We start from the raw sequence: 18103 nt of genomic DNA on the forward strand, positions 1-18103 counted from the left end.
AGACCTTTCTCTCTGTCTCTCTCTCTCACTGTCCACTCTGTCTGTCAAAAATTAAAAAATTTTTAAAAAAAGAAATTTTATTTTATTTATTTGAATGACAGTTACAGAGAGAGAGAGAGAGAGAGAGAGAGAGAGATGTTTTCTCTCCACTGGTTCACTCCCCAAATGGCCACAATGGCCAGAGCCGAGCTGATCTGAAGCCAGGAGCCAGGAGCTTTTTTCTGGGTCTCCCACGTGGGTGCAGGGGCCTAAGCACTTGGACCATCCTCCGCTGCTTTCCTAGGTGCACCAGCAGGGAGCCAGATCCCAAGTGTTGCAGCCAGGACTCAAACCGGCACCCATATGGAATGCCAGCACCACAGGCTGGGGCTTTAACCCACTGTGCCACAATGCTGGCCCCTTTAAATATTTAATAAATGCTTTTTGGCTGGCTGGCTGGCTGGCTGGCTGGATGCGGGAGTGAGTAACTGGCTGGCTGGATGAGTGGATGGGCAGATGGATGGATGGTCATAGAAGGCAGAAGGAAGGGTGGGGGTGGGTGAGCTGGGATACGCTGCCCCATCTCTGGCCATGACCATGACTGGGGCATCCACGCGGTGGAGGCCGGTGTCCTGTCTGACGTGACCTCGCCGGGTCTCTCTCTGTAGGCACCACAATGTACGTGAAAAAGTACCTGCTGAAGTGCCTGCACCGGCTGCAGAAGGGCCCCGGCTACACCTATAAGGAGCTGCTGGTGTGGTACTGCGACAACACCAACACCCACGGCCCCAAGCGCATCATCCGCGAGGGGCCCAAGAAGAAGGCCATGTGGTTCCTGATCACGCTGCTCTTCGCCTCGCTCGTCTGCTGGCAGTGGGGCGTCTTCATCAAGACCTACCTGAGCTGGGAGGTCAGTGTCTCCCTCTCCATGGGCTTCAAGGCCATGGACTTCCCCGCCGTCACCATCTGCAATGCCAGCCCCTTCCGGTAGGTGGTCCTGGGAGTGCACAGCTGGCCTCGGGGCTGGCTTTTCGCTGTCTCTCCTTTCTCCTTCTTTCCTGTTTCCCCCCACCTCTCTCTCTCTCTCTCTCTCTCTCTCTCTCTCTCTCTCTCTCTCTCCCCTTCTTTTTTTTCTTCCTTCTTTGCTTTCACCCCTTTGCAACAGGATCCCAAATTCATAAGCTTCCTAGGCTTAAAGAGAACCTCAAACACCTCTCTGGGGTCCCCGTTCACGGAGCACCTGCTGTGTATGCCAGGCTCTGAAAATGCAGTAGCGAACACTCTCCACGAGGAGAAAGCCACAAGAGACCTGGCCTGTCTTGTTTGCTCCTGAGCTGCCTGTGCCTGGTGCACAGTGGGTGCTCATTGAACACTGGGTGCTGAATGAGTGATTGCATGATGGAAGGCCAGAGGGATGCACGGTGGCTGGCTGGCTGGCTGGCTGGCTTGACGCCGTGTAGGACATTCCTAGGCGTAGAGGAGCAAAAGGGCTCCCACTTTCCAGTGGCTGCTCCTGATGAGCCTCTCCCCCTCCAGGTATTCCAAAGTCAGACATTTGCTCAAGGACTTGGATGAGCTGATGGAGGCGGTCCTGGCGAGGATCCTGGCTCCCGAGTCACGCCAGGCCAACACCACCGCGGCCATGAACCTCTCCACGTGGAACTACACACCCCTGGTCCTCATCGATGAGCGCGACCCCCACCACCCAGTGGTCCTCGACCTCTTTGCCAACGACCCCACCGGTTCGGCAAGCAGCGGCCCGGCGCCACGAGGGGCCTGCAATGCCCAGGGGTGTAAAGTGGCCATGAGATTAGTAAGTGGTCCTCGGCGCACTTCCAGCAATGGGCTCCATCCAGCGAGGCTGGCGGGAGTTTCTTTGCTTTAACGATGCAAGTCTTGCTGGAGGAAGCCAGTGCCTACTTTGTGCATTTGCAAAGCTTTTTCAAAAATAGACACGGTCAGTGTGGATGCAGGTGATGACCCAGCTCATCTAGCTTAAACAAGACAGGGAGTTCACTGGGTCACAGAACTGAGAAGTCCAGAGGTCTGTTGGGTTCAGGTGTGGCTGGATCCAGGTGTTCCAGCACTGTCATCAGGACGGCATCTCTGCCCATCTTGCTCCAGCTTTCCTCTCCATCGATTTCAGCCTCTGGCAGGCTCTGTCCACATGGACGGCCCTTGTCAGGGCCAGGCCCGCATCCCAGCAGCTCAGCAGTCTCTCCAGAAAACAAACCTCCTCTGTGTCCATAGCTACAGCAACAGTCCTCGGCACGGACCCCTCAGGTCACGTGCTCACCTCCCAACCAATCACTGTGGACCGGAGGGCAGACAGGCTCCCACGATTGGCCAGCCCTGGGTCACGTGCTCTGGAGCTTGGGGCGGGGTCAGGGGCTGAGACAGGGGGAAGGGTGGGAGGAGGACCCAGGTTTGTTTGTCACAAGGCAGGGGCACGAATTGCCGGGCGGATGAGCGGCCATAGCTGTGTGTCACCGTCCCTTGTCAAGGGACAACTGTGTCTCAGGACCCCCGGGGCCTCACTCCAGGGGGGTCTGAGTGTGCAGTTCTGGGCCTGGGCCTAGGAATCTGCATTGTCGGTAGGCTCCCTTGTGATTCTGAGGATCAGCGTCGGGTGAGGCCCCTTAGTGAGCGGGAGTGTTGGCTGGCCGGTTTCCCAGTGCCCAGGTGGGCAGCCCAGAGCACTCCTCTTTGCCCTGCTGGGTACCTGGGGGAGGAGGGACAGGCGGATGCTGGGGCCCTGCCAGCAGCCCCCGCACCCACGGGAGCCCCCATTGACCCCTGCAGTGCAGCCTCAACGGGACCTCGTGCACATTCCGGAACTTCACCAGCGCTACCCAGGCCGTGACCGAGTGGTACGCCCTGCAGGCCACCAACATCTTCTCGCAAGTGCCGCAGCGGGAGCTGGTGGAGATGGGCTACTCCGCGGAACGGCTCATCCTGGCCTGCCTGTTCGGGGCAGAGCCCTGTAGCTACCGGTGAGCGCCCTCCGCCCCAGGCCCGCCCGGCCTGCCCCGGGGCAGCTGTGTGTCAGGTCACCTCCGTGTGTCAGCTTGCATGGAGGCAGCACCGCAGCGTGTGCCCGGGAGCTCAGGGGGCTGTGCTGTGTGCTGGCCCCCTCCTCTCCCTCTCCGACATGCCCAAGAGGCGGCAGCTGCAGCATTGGGGAAAGGGGAACCGTCTTCGGACCCCGGCCCCGACTGCCTGGGTTTGAATGCCAGCTCTCTGTGATGTTGGCCACCCTGCTTAGCCTCTCTGCACCTCAGTTTTCTCATCTGGAAAATGGGAACAGCGCTGGTGCAGTGGTTAAATGAGTTAATGTACATCCAGTGCTTAGAGCATTGTCTGGGGCACAGTAAACATTGTATGAGATTAAAATTCACTCATTCGTTTTGCAATGCAGAGAGAGAGAGAAAAAAAGAGTTTCCAATTGCTGGTGCACCTCCCAAATGCCCAGAGGCCAGGCTGAAGCTAGCCCAGAACTCAGCTGGGGATCTCCTACATGAGTGGCAGGGACCCAACTACTTGAGCCATCACCTCTGCCTCCCGGGTGGGGCGTGAGCAAGAAGCTGGCATCAGGAGTCCAGGCGCTCAGACATGGAATGTGGGCGTCCTAATCGCCAGCTTACCTGCTAAGCCAATGCCCACCACTGTAGGAGCTTCTGAACAAAGATACTGCTTATCGTGGGGGTACCTGTAGATTTACAGGAACGTTGCCAAGGCAAAGTCCCCTAAGACCCCCACCCAGCTTCCTCCGTTGCTAACACCTGCTGTCGCCATGGTAACTTGTCCAGCACCGGCCCTTCCCTGTGAACTGAACTCAGCACTTTACCCGGATTTCCTCAGCTCTTCCCAGTGGGCACTTCCTGTCCCAGCCTGGAAAGGCAGAGTTACAGAGAGAAGGAGAGACAGAGAGAGAGAGGTCTTCCACCCGCTGGTTCGATCCCCAAATGGCTGCAATGGCCAGAGCTGGGCTGATTCAAAACCAGGAACCAGCTTCTTCTGGGTCTCCCACGTGGGTGAGACTTGGGCCATCCTCCACTGCTTTCCCAGGTGCATTAGCAGGGAGCTGGATCGGAAGAGGAGCAGCCAGGACTGGAACTGGTGCCCACAGGGGATGCCGGTGCCGTACGCCACAGCGCCAGCCCCTGCATTGGCTTTTGTGCCTCCTTAGTCTGGCAATTTCTCAGCCTTCCTGTGTGCGTGACCTTGACAGTGGAGGAGCACCGCTCAGGTGTTTCACAGGAAGTGCTCTCACCTGGGCTTGGGGTTGATGGGAAGAATGCCGCAGAGGGGTGAACGGACAGCAGCGGCTGGGAGTTCTGGGGAGTGGGCGGGTGCTAGGCGTGGAGCCCTCATCTCGGTGCTGGGGGGCGGGAGCTGTCATTAGCCCGCGTTGCACACGGAGACGGCGAGCGCGGAGCGGCGATGAGCAAGCAGCTGAGCTGGAATTCAGCTTCCAACAGGCTCCTGGAGCTGTGCTCGTGACCTCTGAGCCCTTCTCCTCCGGGGGACGAGGTCACATGCCCTCCGTGAGCTTGCACTCGACAGGGGGAGGCAGCTGACACACCTGACGTTCATCAGGAGGATGCCATTACACTGCAACGGGTAGGAACCGTGACATACACACACACACACACACACTTCTCTACCATTAAGAACGGTCAAAGCACTTTGTAGGCAATCAAGGGAATGAGCAAGTAGCCATGGAGGGGTTCAGGAGGGAAGCCTGTCCCCTTTCCCTTGTCATTCTCCTTTGCTAGAACCGAACACCTGAGGCCAGGTGCTTCATAAGGAAAAGGAGGTTATTTTTAGCTCACCGAGTTGGCAGCTGGAAGTCCAGACAACACGGTGCCAGCACAGTGGTTGGCATCTCTGTGGGAGAGGGAGGGATCCTATGGCAGGATGGGAGGTCAGAGAGCAGGCACGGGCTGCGCTTGCCAACTGGTGTCCCCTAAAGGCCTGCATCGGTTCCCTCTGAGGGCAGTGACCTCACCTCTTAAAGGTGCCACCACCTTGGCCACCACCACGGCTCACTAGGCTAATCCTCTGCCTGCAGCGCCGGCACCCCAGGTTCTAGTCCCTCTTGGGGTGCCAGATTCTGTCCCAGTTGCTCCTCTTCCAGGCCAGCTCTCTGCTGTGGCCCGGGAGTGCAGTGGAGGATGGCCCAAGTCCTTGGGCCCTGTACTCACATGGGAGACCAGGAGGAAGCACCTGGCTCCTGGCTTTGGATCGGTGCAGCACGCCGGCCGTAGCAGTCATTTGGGAGTGAACCAATGGAAGGAAGACCTTTGTCTCTCTCTTTCACTGTCTAACTCTGCCTGTCAAAAAAAAAAAAAAAAAATGCCAACAACTTCCAAGTCACCACCCTAGGGGCCAGCCTTCCAGCTCAATACCCTTCGGGGGCCACCCTCAAACCATATGCAAGCCACAACCTTACCAGTAGGAACCGAGTACTGCGAACCAGCAGAGAGTATAGCACTTCACATGGGGGGGATGGGCACTCACAGGAGGCCTCAGAGCAGATGACACCCGAAGGGTGAGGCCGATGAGAGAATATTCCAGACACAAGAGCAGCAGGTGCAAAGGCCTTGAGGCTGGAAACATGTTGAATGAGCAGACGAAAGCCAAGGTAAGGAGACTGCCAGTGCTCTGTGAGCCACAGGAGCCCTGGGGGCGCTCAGAGCAAGGGCGAGCACCGTGTGGCTCCCGAATGTGGCCATCGCCCTGGCCACTGGCCACGGGGAAGCAGTTGGGGAGGCAGAGGCTCCTGCAGGAATCGGGGTGTGAGGCCCTGGTGGCTCGGGCCAAGGTGGGAGTTTCGGGGATGGAGCGAGGGGTCAGGCTGGAGCTCCACGCTGAAAGGAGGCATTTGCTGGGGCTCTGTGTCCAGCACAGAGCAGGCCGGAAGGACAGCCCTGTCTTGTCTTCCGTGTCTCCGGCCGGCTGCCCGCCTCAGCAGGTGTTTGTTGGGTGAAGAAGTGTGTTTTCTTCCTGATTCCTCTTCCGCCTTGGAGGAAACCCAAGCTCCGAGCTTGAGTAAGCGTCTCAGACCCATCAGGCAGCGGCAGAGCTGGGGTCAGCTCCCTGATTGGCCGTCACAGCCTGTGCTGGGCCCTGAGGGTGTGACACAGGAATTTGTTTCCTTATGGGAAAATTGGGAAACTCACACCTCATTCCTGGGGTGACTTTGAGGCATAAGGGGGTTTAAGGTAGTCCAGTCCAGAATATTCAGCCCGGGCTGGCCCATCAAATGGCTCAGTGAACGCTTGTTGAATATAAGGCCTAATGGGGTGGGGAACCCCCTTTTTTTTCTGCCAGAGGCTAAATGGAGATTTATAGCATCATTTGCAGGCCACATAAAATGGGCAGCTTGAAAGGAGTCTGCTATAGAATTTCAAGTGCCAGACCAAGTGATCTCCCAGGGCTGGCCGTTCCCCGCCCCTGGAAAAGATGAGCCCGTGTGTGGTTGACTTTTTTGCACCATTTGATGTTCTTGTTCCCATTGCTTTCTGCTTTGAGTAAATAAAAAAAGAACAATAAACGAAAAACACCAAAGGATGTTTTTTTCAAAGCTGTTTTATTATGGAGACTTGAGAACACACGCATAGACCGGAATTGGGTGCACCTACCTGGGTCCACCACCAACCCCAGCAACTGGGACCCGTTTCCCTATTCTGCTGCGTGTCCCAGACACCAGTGTCTCTGTCTATAAATAATTCAGGTTGTACCTGCGAAAGATAAAGAGCATTAAAACATATTTTTAATATATTTTATTAGTTGAAAGGGAGAGAAAGATCTCCCATTGGCTGGTTCGCTCCCCAAATACTGGCAATAACCAAGACTAGGCCAGGCAGGAGTCCGGGACCCAAACCAGGTCTCCCACGTGGGTGGCAGGGGCCCAAGCACTTGAGCCATCACCTGCTGCCTCTCAGGGTGCACGCTAGCAGGGAGCAGGAATTGAGGGCACAGCCAGGGCTTGAACCCAGGCACAATGATAAGGAGGTGCATGTGTCCCACGCAGGGTCAAAACCACTAGGCATGGAGCCAGTGTTGTGATAAAGTGGGTAACGCCACCGCTGCGACACTGGCATCCCACATGGGTGCTGGTTCGATTCCAGCTGCTCCACTTCGGACCCAGATCCTTGCCAATGCACCTGGGAGAGCAGCAGAAGATGGCCTAAGGGTCTGGGCCCCTGCCCCAACATGGCAGATCCAGAAGGCTCCTGGCTCCTGGCTCCTGGCTTCAGCCTGGCCCAGCCCTAGCTGTTGTGGCCATTTGGGGAGTGAACCAGCAGATGGAAAAGATCTCTGTCTCTCCCTCCCTCTCTGTAACTCTGCCTTTCATATAAATAAAATATTTTGAAAACCAAATTAAAACACACACACAAGGCCCAACGCCTGCCCCAGTGGACAGCTTTACAGAGCACTTGGTGGTGATGGTGTTAAATGAACTTCTTAGGAACAGTTCCAGGACATAAGCTGGGAGCTGTGTGGAGTTCTTCAGCCTCTCACTGGCCTTGGCCGCCTCCGCCCCGGCCCATGCCTCTCCGTGCCTGCGTCCCCACCTCTCTGTACCCCAGCGGCTCCTTGAGCAAACACTGGCGCTGCCCTTTTTGCTCTTAGGGCCTGCGTGAGCTTCCTGTGGCGGCCACAGCTCACGAACACCAAGAGTAGACACCTATGGTCCCACAGGGGCCAGGGTGCAGCAGGAAGACATGGGGTGGGGCGGGGCTCCCTCGGAGGGCACCAGGGCACTGTCCTTCGCCTCGTCCAGCCCATGGTGGCCTCCCCGCTCGCACCTGTGCACCTCAGCTCTCGTCTGCACGTGGGCCTCTCAGCATCTCTGTCTTTTCCCCTTCTGCTCCTACAAGGACACCTGCCTTGGATTTAGGGCCCCCTGGGTAATCCAAGATGATCGCATTTCGAGATCCCGAGTTAGATCTGCAAACACCTTTGTTCCAGAGAAGGCCACATACAGTGGGTTTTGGGGTTCGGACAAGGACAGGGACATCGTTGGGAGCTGGGGGACACGAGGCAGATCACAGTTCTCACAGCTGGGGCTGGCACTGGGGCACAGCGGATTAAACCACTGCCTGGGATGCCAGCCTCCCAGCTGGGTGCCGCCCTCAGTTCCATCTGCTCCTCTTCCGATCCAGCTCCCTGCTACAGCACCTGGGAAAGCAGCAGAAGATGGCCCGAGTGCTTGGGCCCCTGTCACCCATGTGGGAGGCCAGGATGGAGATCCCAGCTCCTGGCTTCAGCCTGGCAGAGTCCCAGCCTCTGCAGCCATTTGGGGAGTGAACCAGCAGCTAAAGGTCTCTGTCTCTCTTGAATTCTGCCTTTGAAATAAATAAATAAAATATGTAATTTTAAAACAACAGCTCATTCAGAGAGCAGAGCCGTTACCCCAAAAAGACCCCCTTCTGGTCTCTCTGGCTGCTGCCGCCTCCCCCTTCCTGGGCCTGGGAGCAGTCACAGAGGGCAGGTGGCGGCTGACCGCTCCGGTCTGTGACCACCCTGTCTGCTCACGGCCACGGTGTTTCTTTCAGGAACTTCACGTCCATCTTCTATCCGGATTACGGCAACTGTTACGTCTTCAACTGGGGCATGACGGAGAAGGCGCTGCCCTCGGCCAACCCGGGGACCGAATTTGGTGAGTCTGGGGCTGGAGCATCTGTGGGGGCGGGGCCGAGGGGAGCTCGGAGAGGCGTGGCCAAGACAGAGGCTCTGCGGTGAGGGGTGGGGCCAGGCGCTGGCTCCGCCTTTCCCTTCCTCGAATCCCTGGGCAGGCCCTGAGGTTCCCGATTTGCTGACCAATGCAGTGTCATGGCCAAGGGCTCCAGCTGCTATGCCCAGGCCACATCCCACCCCCACCACGGACACACTAGGTCATTCTGAGCTTGGGATTTCTTCTCTCAAAGTCAGATCCCCCACGCGGGGAGTAGCACACCTGGCCTTTTTACCCAGGGATTCCACACCTGCTAGACCCAACCTGCTGCAGATAGAAGACATTCAGGAAGAAAAAGTGCGCCCCGGGACCGACCTTTTTCTTACTGTTACTCCCTAAACAGCACATATAACAACTGTGCACCTGCCATGTACACTGTATTAGGTATGCTGAGTAGCCAGGAGGTGATTCAAAGTATCTGGGAATGTTGAGTAAGTTCTATGCAAACACTACACTGTTTTACATAAGGGACTTGAGCATCACCACCTTTGACGGGGGTCCTGAAATCAACCCCCTGCAGAGGCGTATACAGTCACACATCATAGTGCACACACACACAGCACACACACACAGCACAGCACATAGTATCTGCCTGGAATATTCTGAGAAACACTGCTACAAACGGAGTACTGTGCCCAAGGTCCCCAGTACTGAAGTGGCACTGGACCTCACTCTTCTCTTAGCCCCTCTGCTGCACAGTTCTTAAAAAAAAATTTATTTATTTGAAAGGCAGACTGACAGCTAGAGGGAGAGAAGGAGAGAGAGAGAGAGAGAGAGAGAGAGAGAGAGAAATATCTTCCACCTGCTGGCTGGCTCACTCCCCAAATGCCTGCAACGCCCAGAGCTGAACCAAGCCAAAGCCAGGAGCCAGGAGCTCCATCCAAGTCTCCCAAGCACCTGGCCCATTCTCTGGTGGCCCTCCCTGTCCCATTAGCAGGAGCTAGATTGGAAGTGAAGTAGCCAGGACTCCAATGGGTGCTCACACAGGCTCTGGGGTCCCAGGTGGCTGCTTAACTCACTGACACCAGCCCCTGCTGCGCAGTTCTTGAAGAGAGAGAGTCACAGAGAAGTAGAAGCGAGGGGGTGGGGAGTGGTGGGTGACAGCCCCCTTCGCTCCAGGCTGGTGTCTCCTGCGGCTGTGGCTGGCGAGGCTGGGCGCTGGGCAGGGGCCAGGAAGCCTTCCCCGGTCAGCTCCTGACCTCCCCCGCCCACCAAGGGGCCACTGCCCTTCCCCCCAGCCTTGGGCTCCCCCAGCCCTGTGCCCAGGTGCTGGCCCCGCCCTCTTCACCGAGGCAATGCCGGTACCAGAGTCCAGCAGAGGAGTCACACGCCGAGCTTAGCTCTTGGGAAGGCCCTCATAGTTGAACCCCGGCACTCTGCTTCCCTACTGAGCGGCCTCGGACGAAGTCCCGCCCTGTGCCTCAGTGTCCTCAGCTGTCAAAGGGGGGTAGCAACCGCCCCGACCTCCTGCGGCTCTCACTGCAGGAGAGCACCCAGAAAAAGGCGCTCTGCGCCGTAGCCCGCAGGCGGCAAACGCTCAGCAGCCGTCAGCCCGCATCGGCCTGGCCACGGGGTGCAGCTCGGGACCCCGGGAAAGTAGCCCTGTGGACCAGCTCGTGGGAGGAGCGTTGCAGGATGGAGGCCCAGCTCAGAAGGAAGCGCCCCAGGCTAGGCGGGGGTTCAGTGAGGGCCCTGGGCTGGGGTCTGCAGAAAGCGCGGGAGATTCCAGGTGAAGGGAGGGGGCAGGGAACAGCATTCCAGGTGGAGGAACACCACTGGTGGAGGCCCCGAGGCAGGAAGGAACCAGGCAGCCCTGCGGTTGCTGAGGGCAGAGGTGGGCAGGGCAGGGCTGTGCCTCTCGGCTCTACGTGCTGGACAGCACCGAGACCATGGGGGGCGACAGGACACCGGGGAGGAGCGGGCCCAGGCCTGGGTTCTCCCCAGGTGGTGTCAGCTTTCTTGGCAGGCCCTCCCTTTGGTTAGAGGGAGTAGACATCTGGGTGGGGGTCTCCCCCGCAGCCTGGGGGAGCGAGTCCCTGACCCTCCTTCCCCCCCACAGGCCTGAAGCTGATCCTGGACATCGGCCAGGAAGACTACGTCCCCTTCCTGGCGTCCACGGCCGGCGTCCGGCTCATGCTGCACGAGCAGCGCTCCTACCCCTTCATCCGCGAGGAGGGCGTCGACGCTATGTCGGGGACGGAGACGTCCATCGGGGTGCTGGTGGTACGGACCCGGCTCCGGCGGGAGGCAGGCGGGCGAGCTCTCTGGCGCCCCCTCTGGCGCGCGTGGGGCCTGCAGCTCTCCCTCCCCTCTCACGTCCTCTGGGCCAATATTTGCTGGGAGGCAAGGGAGGGAGGGGGCGTCCCAGGTCACCCACGAGCAACCCTTCGGGACACAGGACAAGCTGCAGCGCAAGGGCGAGCCCTACAGCCCGTGCACGGTAAACGGCTCTGACGTCCCGGTGCAGAACCTCTACAGCGGCTACAACACCACCTACTCCATCCAGGTAGGTTTGCTGCAGGCCCCGTGGCCCCCAGGGTCCCTGTCCTCATCCTGAGCCACAGGGCCTGGGGTGCCTGGGAGGCTGGCTCTGCTGGGCTCCTGTAGGTGGCCTCAGGATGCTCTGGGGGCTGTGGGCCCAGTACTGTCCTTGCTCTCAGCAGGCCTGGGGCTGGTCACATCTCATCCCCACTGCGACAGGTGTGCCCCTGGGGACACCCAAGATTATAGGGATCTCACTCTGGGGTCTCCCAGAAGAAGACAAACATCTAACATGCGACCTTCACTTTATCCCTTCAACTACCCCCGTGAAGCTGCAGTATGCTAATATTGGTGGCATTTATGGGCCTGCTAATGAGAGTAGATTATGCAAGCACTTTGAAAGTGTAGAGCCGTTATCATGCCCATCTCAGGAACCAGACCCCAGTGTGAATGCCTTGCCAGTCCCCCTGAGATCTGCCCTCAATCCCTTTTGCCGGAGCTGCCAGCTGCGCTCTTGTCCTGAGCCCCCACGGTGAGCCCAGCCCTGGCTCAGATCTGACCTCTCTGGACAGGGACAGGGCATGAGCTGACTCCGGGCAGAGATGGCCGCTCACTGCCATGGCTCCCCCAGCCTGATGTGCCTTGGTAGATAAGGACCCTGAGACATAATGAAGGGACAGCATCCGGGAACCCTGAGCCTGGTGTGGTTTTCCATCCCAGCTGCATGCCTGCCCCGTCCAGCTGCCCTACCCTGCTCTCTGGCTGCCACAGAGCTTTCTGAGAGACCTCCCAGGGATGGGCAGGGATGGACAGCCAGCCAGCTGGCCGGCTGGCCGGGGCAGCACAGGGGGACGGGGACCATGGAGAAGGAGGCCCCAGCCCAGGAAAACTCAGTTCTTGTTCCCGGTTGTCCACATCAAAGACCAAGGCCTTGCTTAGGAGCTGTCCCCACCCGTACGCCCACTCCTGGCCAGGAGCAGGCCTGGGCCGGCCCCCGTGTCAGTCCAGGGCCTGTCCCCTGCCTGCCCCAGCTCCGGGCCCTCCTGGCCAGGCTGTTGAATCTGACAGTGGCCCCGGTTTCCTGGCCTCGGGGAGCCCACCAGACCAGGGAAAGGAGCAGAATGTGTCAGCTTGGGACGAAGCCACGGGTGGGGCAGGGTCAGAGACGGAGGGCGGCCAGCCAGGGTTGTCGCAAGGCGGCCACCATCGTCAGCGCTTGGGAAACTGGGCGGGCAGAGAACCGTGAGTGACAGCTGCTTCTGTTGATGGGCTTTGGGCTGAATCCTCCTGGCCCTGGGGGCAGGCAGGTGTGGTTGCCACTCTGCCTGCTTTGCGGGAGTCAACCGAGGCTCAGGGCTAAGAACTGGCCCCTAGGACACATAGCTGGGCAGAACCACCTGGAAACCTGGGAGGCTGGGGCTTAGGGAGGGGATGCTCATCACAGCCCACCCCGGGGCTGGGGGGGGTGCCGGTGTCCCCTCTTCCCCCTCCCCCGCCAGGAGACATTCTGGTGCCTCAAGAAAAGAGCCCCTCTCTGCGCCACCTGGGGGTCCCACCTCTGCCTGGGGAGACCTGGGCTGCCAGGGTCCTGGCCGGAGGGCCCCTGCAGAATCCCAACACCTGCTACACAGCGCCAGAGGGAAAGACTGGAGTCCATTTCCCCTGGGCCTCTCGTCCATGGAGGCTCCTCTTCTGCCCCGCCCCCCTCCCTAGCTCCCTTGGCCTGGACCTCATCTTCTCTGGACCCCTTCTCCTAGGCACAGGGGGTGAGGTCATCCCTGGTCATGGTTGTGCTCTCTCTCGCCCACCTCAGGCCTGTCTTCACTCCTGCTTCCAAACCCAGATGATCGCCAGCTGCCAATGCGGCCATTATCTGTACCCGCTGCCCCGCGGGCAGGAATACTGCAACAGCCGGGACTTCCCGGACTGGGGTGAGTGCAGGCTCTGAGCAGGTGCAGCGTCGGGGGCGTCCCCTAAGCGGCACGCCATCTGGCCACACCCCACCCCAGACCTCTGACTGCAGGAACCCAGTCTTCTCTCTCCTGAGTTCTCCGCGGCGCGTGCTTGGCACGTGCAGGCGTGGGAGTGACTGTCCCTGTGGGTGCACGTCTGTGTGCAGCAGACCAGCCGTGTGTATGTGTGAGTTTGGCACATGACTGCCATGCACGCAGACGTGTGCGTGTGTCCCTGTCTTCCAGCGTGCCTGTGTGTGTCTAAATGCACAGGCGCTCCGTGGGTCCTCGTGGAAGTGGCTGCTGGTGTCTGTGCACCCTAGTGCATGAGCGCGTGTGTGTGTGTATGCGCGTGCACGGGGCAGTGTGTCCATCCTTGGCATGAGCATCCATGTGTGTGTGGGCTCCCAGGGTCTCTGGGGCGGACTGCAGGAGAGAGTGAGGAAGCTGCTGTCACCATCACCTCGGGGATCTGCCAGGGTTTGAGGCTGGAGTCACAGGAGGAGGAGCCCCACTGGGAGTGGGGGCGGAGCTGGAGCCCGGGGCGTGGCCAGCAGGTGTTCCTGGTGGAGACGCAGGGGGAGAGGGGCGCCTGTCTTCCTTCCAGCTCTTGTTCCCTCACACACGCCATAACCCTCAGACCTCACCGAGCTGGGTCTCGGCTGTTTGGGATGAGCATCCCCAGGCCAGGCTGGGGAGGGGGGCGCTGATTCTCCATGGCGAGGAATCTTGGAGACGCCCCCCCATCTTAACCACAGGCCTCAGGGGGCCCAGAGGGAGCCGGGCGGAGGGCCCCTAAACACCACCTTCCAGGTCTTGAGCCCTCCCTGTCTCCCTCAGCCCCTTGCTACTTGGCTCTGCGGATGAGCGAGGCCGAGAGAGAGACGTGCATCCGCATGTGCAAGGAGTCCTGCAAGTGAGTGTGGGGGCGGGGCCTGCGGGCATGGGGGCGGGGCCGGCGGCCCAGCAACGGGGCTTCTCTCTTCTAGTGACACCCAGTACAAGATGACCATCTCCATGGCCGACTGGCCTTCCGAGGCCTCTGAGGTGAGATGGACAAGCGCCCAAGCTCCTGGCACTGGGGACATGGCTGGGCCAGAACTGCAGGCTGTTTGGGACCTTAGGGGTGGCGGGGGTTTTCCCTCTCCCTCCCTTCCTCCCTCCCTCTCTCTCTCTCCCCTCCCTTTCTCTACCAACACCCCCACAGACACGTGCTCCGGACAGTAGTGAGTGAGACAGACACAGTCCTTGCCTTACAGAGCCCACACGGTAGTCAGAGAGATGATATAGAGGGGACTTGAGAATGTACATGGAAAAACCGGTATTCAAAGATAAGTTTATTTTTGGTGAGAATTTTTTTGAAATCCTTGCATCGTTTTTTTCCACAAGATGTATTTCACAAGACCCCCCTTTTATTTTTTCCAAAAAAAAAAAATAAAGAAATTTATTAAAGGCAGATTTACAGAGAGAGGGGAAGAGACAGATTTTCCATCCACTGATTCACTCCCCAAATGGCCTCAATGGCCAGATCTGAGGCGATCCGAAGCCAGGAGCCAGGAACTTCTTCTGAGATTCCCACGTGGGTGCAGAGGCTCAAGCACTTGGGCCATCCTCCATTGCTTTCCCAGGTGCGTTAGTAGGGAGCTGGATCAGAAGTGGAGCAGCAGGGACTCGAACCTGTGCCCACATGGGATGCCAGCAGCGCAGATGCTGACTTTATCTGCTATGCCACAGTGCTGGCCCCTCTGAGAGCCCTTTGAAGACCCCTTGTTCATACACAGAAACTAGGTCATTTCAAGGTGTGGCCACTGCTGCATGTGTGCCCACGCAGGGCCGGGTGTGTGTGCCCCAGTCTGCGTGGGTTCCCTGGGTCTGTGGGGTGCTGGCTGGGAGCGGAGAGTGCAGAGGCTGCGATCCTGAGGGAGAGACGGTGATGGTGACGGCAGAGAGGAAGGGGAAACGTTAGACGGAGTGGTTAGGGAAGGCCGGCCTCCCCAAGACAGGTGGCCTCTGAGCCCAAACCTGGAGGCTGAGGCCTAGCCAGCGGGGGCAGAGCTGAGGAGGCTTCCGGGCTGGGGAACAGCAGGTGCAGGGCCCAAGGTGGGACAGGACGGCTGGTCTGGGGGGAAGAGGCTGGGCACCTGAGTCCCCTCTCCCCTCTCACAGCAGCCATGCTTCCATCGTCCCTCCCGCCTGCTCCCTGTCCTAGCCTGTCCCCCCCAGGGGCTTCAGGGAGTGCAGGGCAGCAATCCAGCCCCCTCGTGGGTGCCAGGGGCCATGACTGGGAGGCGGGTGCAGGTGCCGCGTGTTTCAGCTGCCTTCTGGATTGGGTTCCAGGACTGGATCTTCCATGTGTTATCTCAGGAGCGGGACCAGAGCACCAACGTCACTTTGAGCAGGTGAGCCTGGGCGGGGCTAGGGCAGGCAGAAAAGGGGAGGAGCTAGATATCGGACAGAGGCCAGCTAACCCAGCCAGTATCCCACACTGGACAGAGCCAGGGCAGGCCTGGAGGAGGTGGCCTGGGGCGTGACAGCCAGAAAGGACAGCCCAGGGGTCAGTGCAGCACCCCCTCAAGGAGGTCCCTGTTCTCCTATCCACACACCCACCTGTCCACTCATCCCCCACCCCGCATCATACATCCGCCCACCCCTCTGTCCCACACAAACTCAGGCTTGGTGGCTAAGACACGAGGTCCATACATTCTGTCAGTCTGGAGGAGCCACAGCCATAGCAGAGCTCAAGGTGCTGTTTGTCCAAGCCCCACCCCAGGAGCATGGTGGGGGAGGAGCCTCACTCTGCTTGAGGGAAAAGGAGGGAGATGACATCTGAGTTAATGGGGGAGAGGAGGAAGAGGAGGGGGATGAACCGCTCAGTGCCGTTAGAGGCCAAAGTGTCCAGGCAGAGGGTGTGGCTTGGGCAGCAGCCTGAGGAGTGAGACAGCACGGTCTTTCTGCAGACCACAGGTGCAAAGGCAGAAGGGTGGGGGTGGGGGCGCTTGGCCAGGAGGTGCCCTGGTGCTGGTGCAAGGCTTCAGGACCCTGCACTGGGTCACTGCACATGGGCTGGGCAGAGGAAACAGGATGAGTGTGGAGTACATTGGCTGCAAAGGGTAGCCTGTGCAGTTCTTGTGTGGACGTCAGCCCTCCCCAAGGTGGGCGTGAGAGGGCTGGGGAGGCCCCTGGCTGTGGCCGGGGCAGGGAGGGGGAGATAGTGGGGCGCAACCCCAGCCCTTCTTGCTGCCCCCTGCAGGAAGGGAGTTGTCAAACTCAACATCTACTTCCAAGAATTCAACTACCGCACCATCGAGGAATCGGCCGCCAACAACGTGAGTCTGGGTGGCTCTGGACCCCGCAGCCGCGGCCGTTACCCCTGTGCCCTGAGAGTAGGAGTGTCTTGAGCCCCTGTGTGGGGATGGGGAGGGTCCCCACAGCAGTCCCGAGTGACTTCCCGGGGCTGAGATGGTCCCCCATTCGCCCACCTGCCCACCCAGGGAGCCCTGGCGCTGGTGTCCTGAGACCGGGCTGGGAGGCAAGGGAGCACTGCACCTCCACACAGGCCCTCGTCTCCCCCCCACCCCCGCTGTCCCCCACAGATCGTCTGGCTGCTCTCCAATCTGGGTGGCCAGTTTGGCTTCTGGATGGGGGGCTCCGTGCTGTGTCTCATCGAGTTTGCCGAGATCATCATTGACTTCGTGTGGATCACCATCATCAAGCTGGTGGCCCTGGCCAAGGGCCTGCGGCAGAGGCAAGCCCAGGCTCGCTACGCCGGCCCCCCGCCCACCGTAGCCGAGCTGGTGGAGGCGCACACCAACTTCGGCTTCCAGCCGGATGCAGGCCACCGCAGCCCCGACGCTGAGGCCTACCCCGACGAGCAGGCCCTACCTATCCCAGGCACCCCGCCCCCCAACTACGACTCCCTGCGCCTGCAACCGCTGGATGTGGTTGAGTCTGACAGCGAGGGTGATGCCGTCTAGACCCCGCCCCCGCCTACCTTGAGAAGTTCTCAGACCCTGAGAACTCAAAGCTAAGAAGCCAAGGCCAGTCGTCGTCCTTAGTCTCATTTTGTGATGCCTTCTCCCTGCGCCAGGACTGGAGGTGTCTAAGCTCAGAGCCCCTTTCTCTCTACAGGGAAGCCAGCGGCAACTGGCCAATCCCAGGCAGAGGGCTTCTTCCTAGAGTTGCCGGGCTGGCATAGTATGGAGCCACTGTGTTCTCCCCTGGTTCCTGCCCATGCACAGACCCCCGGCACGCCCTGTCCTGGTGGCCGGCCACCACACTCCCCGTGCCAGTCGCCCTCTGCCTCAGAGATGAGCACATGGGCACGCCCCACCGTCTGCTCCCGGTACTCAGCCACCCTTTTCCTTCCTGGCCTTGGCTGACCCCTGCCAACAGTGAGGGCGGCCGTGACAGGCACCAGGAGAGATCAGCAGGTGTGGGCCCCTGCCGGGTGACACCTACTTTGTTCTAGAAAATAAAAGTAAAAGAAGCTGAGTCAGGCCTTGTCCTTTGCCCCGCTGCGTATCTGGGGACGGAAGGGCGTCCCCCCTGGCTCTAGAGCAAAAGTCAGGCCAAGGAAGGGTCTCAGAGGCCGGTCAAGCAGCCGCTCTTCCTCCTGGTTCTTGAAGTTCCTTTCGCATTGTCCCTGAAGCAGTGGCCTCGTGACTTTGCCAGTGCCACCAACCTACTTCTCTGCGTTGCATGGACAGAGCTGGGGTGGGGGGTCTCAATTGCCCAAAGATTCTGCCTCCCTGCTCCCCTGGGGAGCTTCTCCTTATACTCCAGCTCCCAGGGGGACACTCATCGGTCCCTAACTGGGTCACATGCCTGTCTCTGAACCAATCAGTGTGGCTGGCTGAACAGGTTGCTGGGATTTGAATCTGGCTGCCTGGACCTGAGCCGCTGTGGTCCCTGCAGAATCGCACCTGAGGGTGGCAGTGGCCTGGCT

General features: G+C 59.5%; 1 protein-coding gene across 2 annotated transcripts; it reads left to right on the forward strand.

The window, feature by feature from the left end:
- Positions 1–655: 655 nt before the first annotated feature.
- SCNN1B (sodium channel epithelial 1 subunit beta) lies at positions 656–17132 on the forward strand. Of its 2 annotated transcripts, XM_062180637.1 has the most exons (12): positions 656–966; positions 1516–1792; positions 2782–2972; positions 8547–8650; positions 10785–10948; positions 11124–11231; positions 13020–13137; positions 13999–14074; positions 14148–14205; positions 15496–15557; positions 16409–16484; positions 16752–17132. In XM_062180637.1, the coding sequence occupies exons 1-12, from the start codon at positions 656–658 to the stop codon at positions 17130–17132; spliced, it is 1926 nt and encodes a 641-aa protein (XP_062036621.1). The 2 variants fall into 2 exon arrangements, with proteins under 2 accessions (XP_062036621.1, XP_062036622.1); XM_062180638.1 differs by lacking the exon at positions 11124–11231.
- Positions 17133–18103: the final 971 nt, after the last annotated feature.

The sequence above is a fragment of the Lepus europaeus genome, chromosome 21, assembly GCF_033115175.1.
Source record: "Lepus europaeus isolate LE1 chromosome 21, mLepTim1.pri, whole genome shotgun sequence".
Classification (NCBI taxonomy): Eukaryota; Metazoa; Chordata; class Mammalia; order Lagomorpha; family Leporidae; genus Lepus; species Lepus europaeus.

Coding starts and splice junctions, on each gene's coding strand:
- SCNN1B (XM_062180637.1), top strand. CDS start 656: ATGTACGTGAAAAAGTACCTGCTGAAGTGCCTGCACCGGCTGCAGAAG. Junction 2,973..8,546: donor GCAGAGCCCTGTAGCTACCG/GTGAGCGCCCTC, acceptor TGTTTCTTTCAG/GAACTTCACGTCCATCTTCT. Junction 13,138..13,998: donor CCGGGACTTCCCGGACTGGG/GTGAGTGCAGGC, acceptor TGTCTCCCTCAG/CCCCTTGCTACTTGGCTCTG.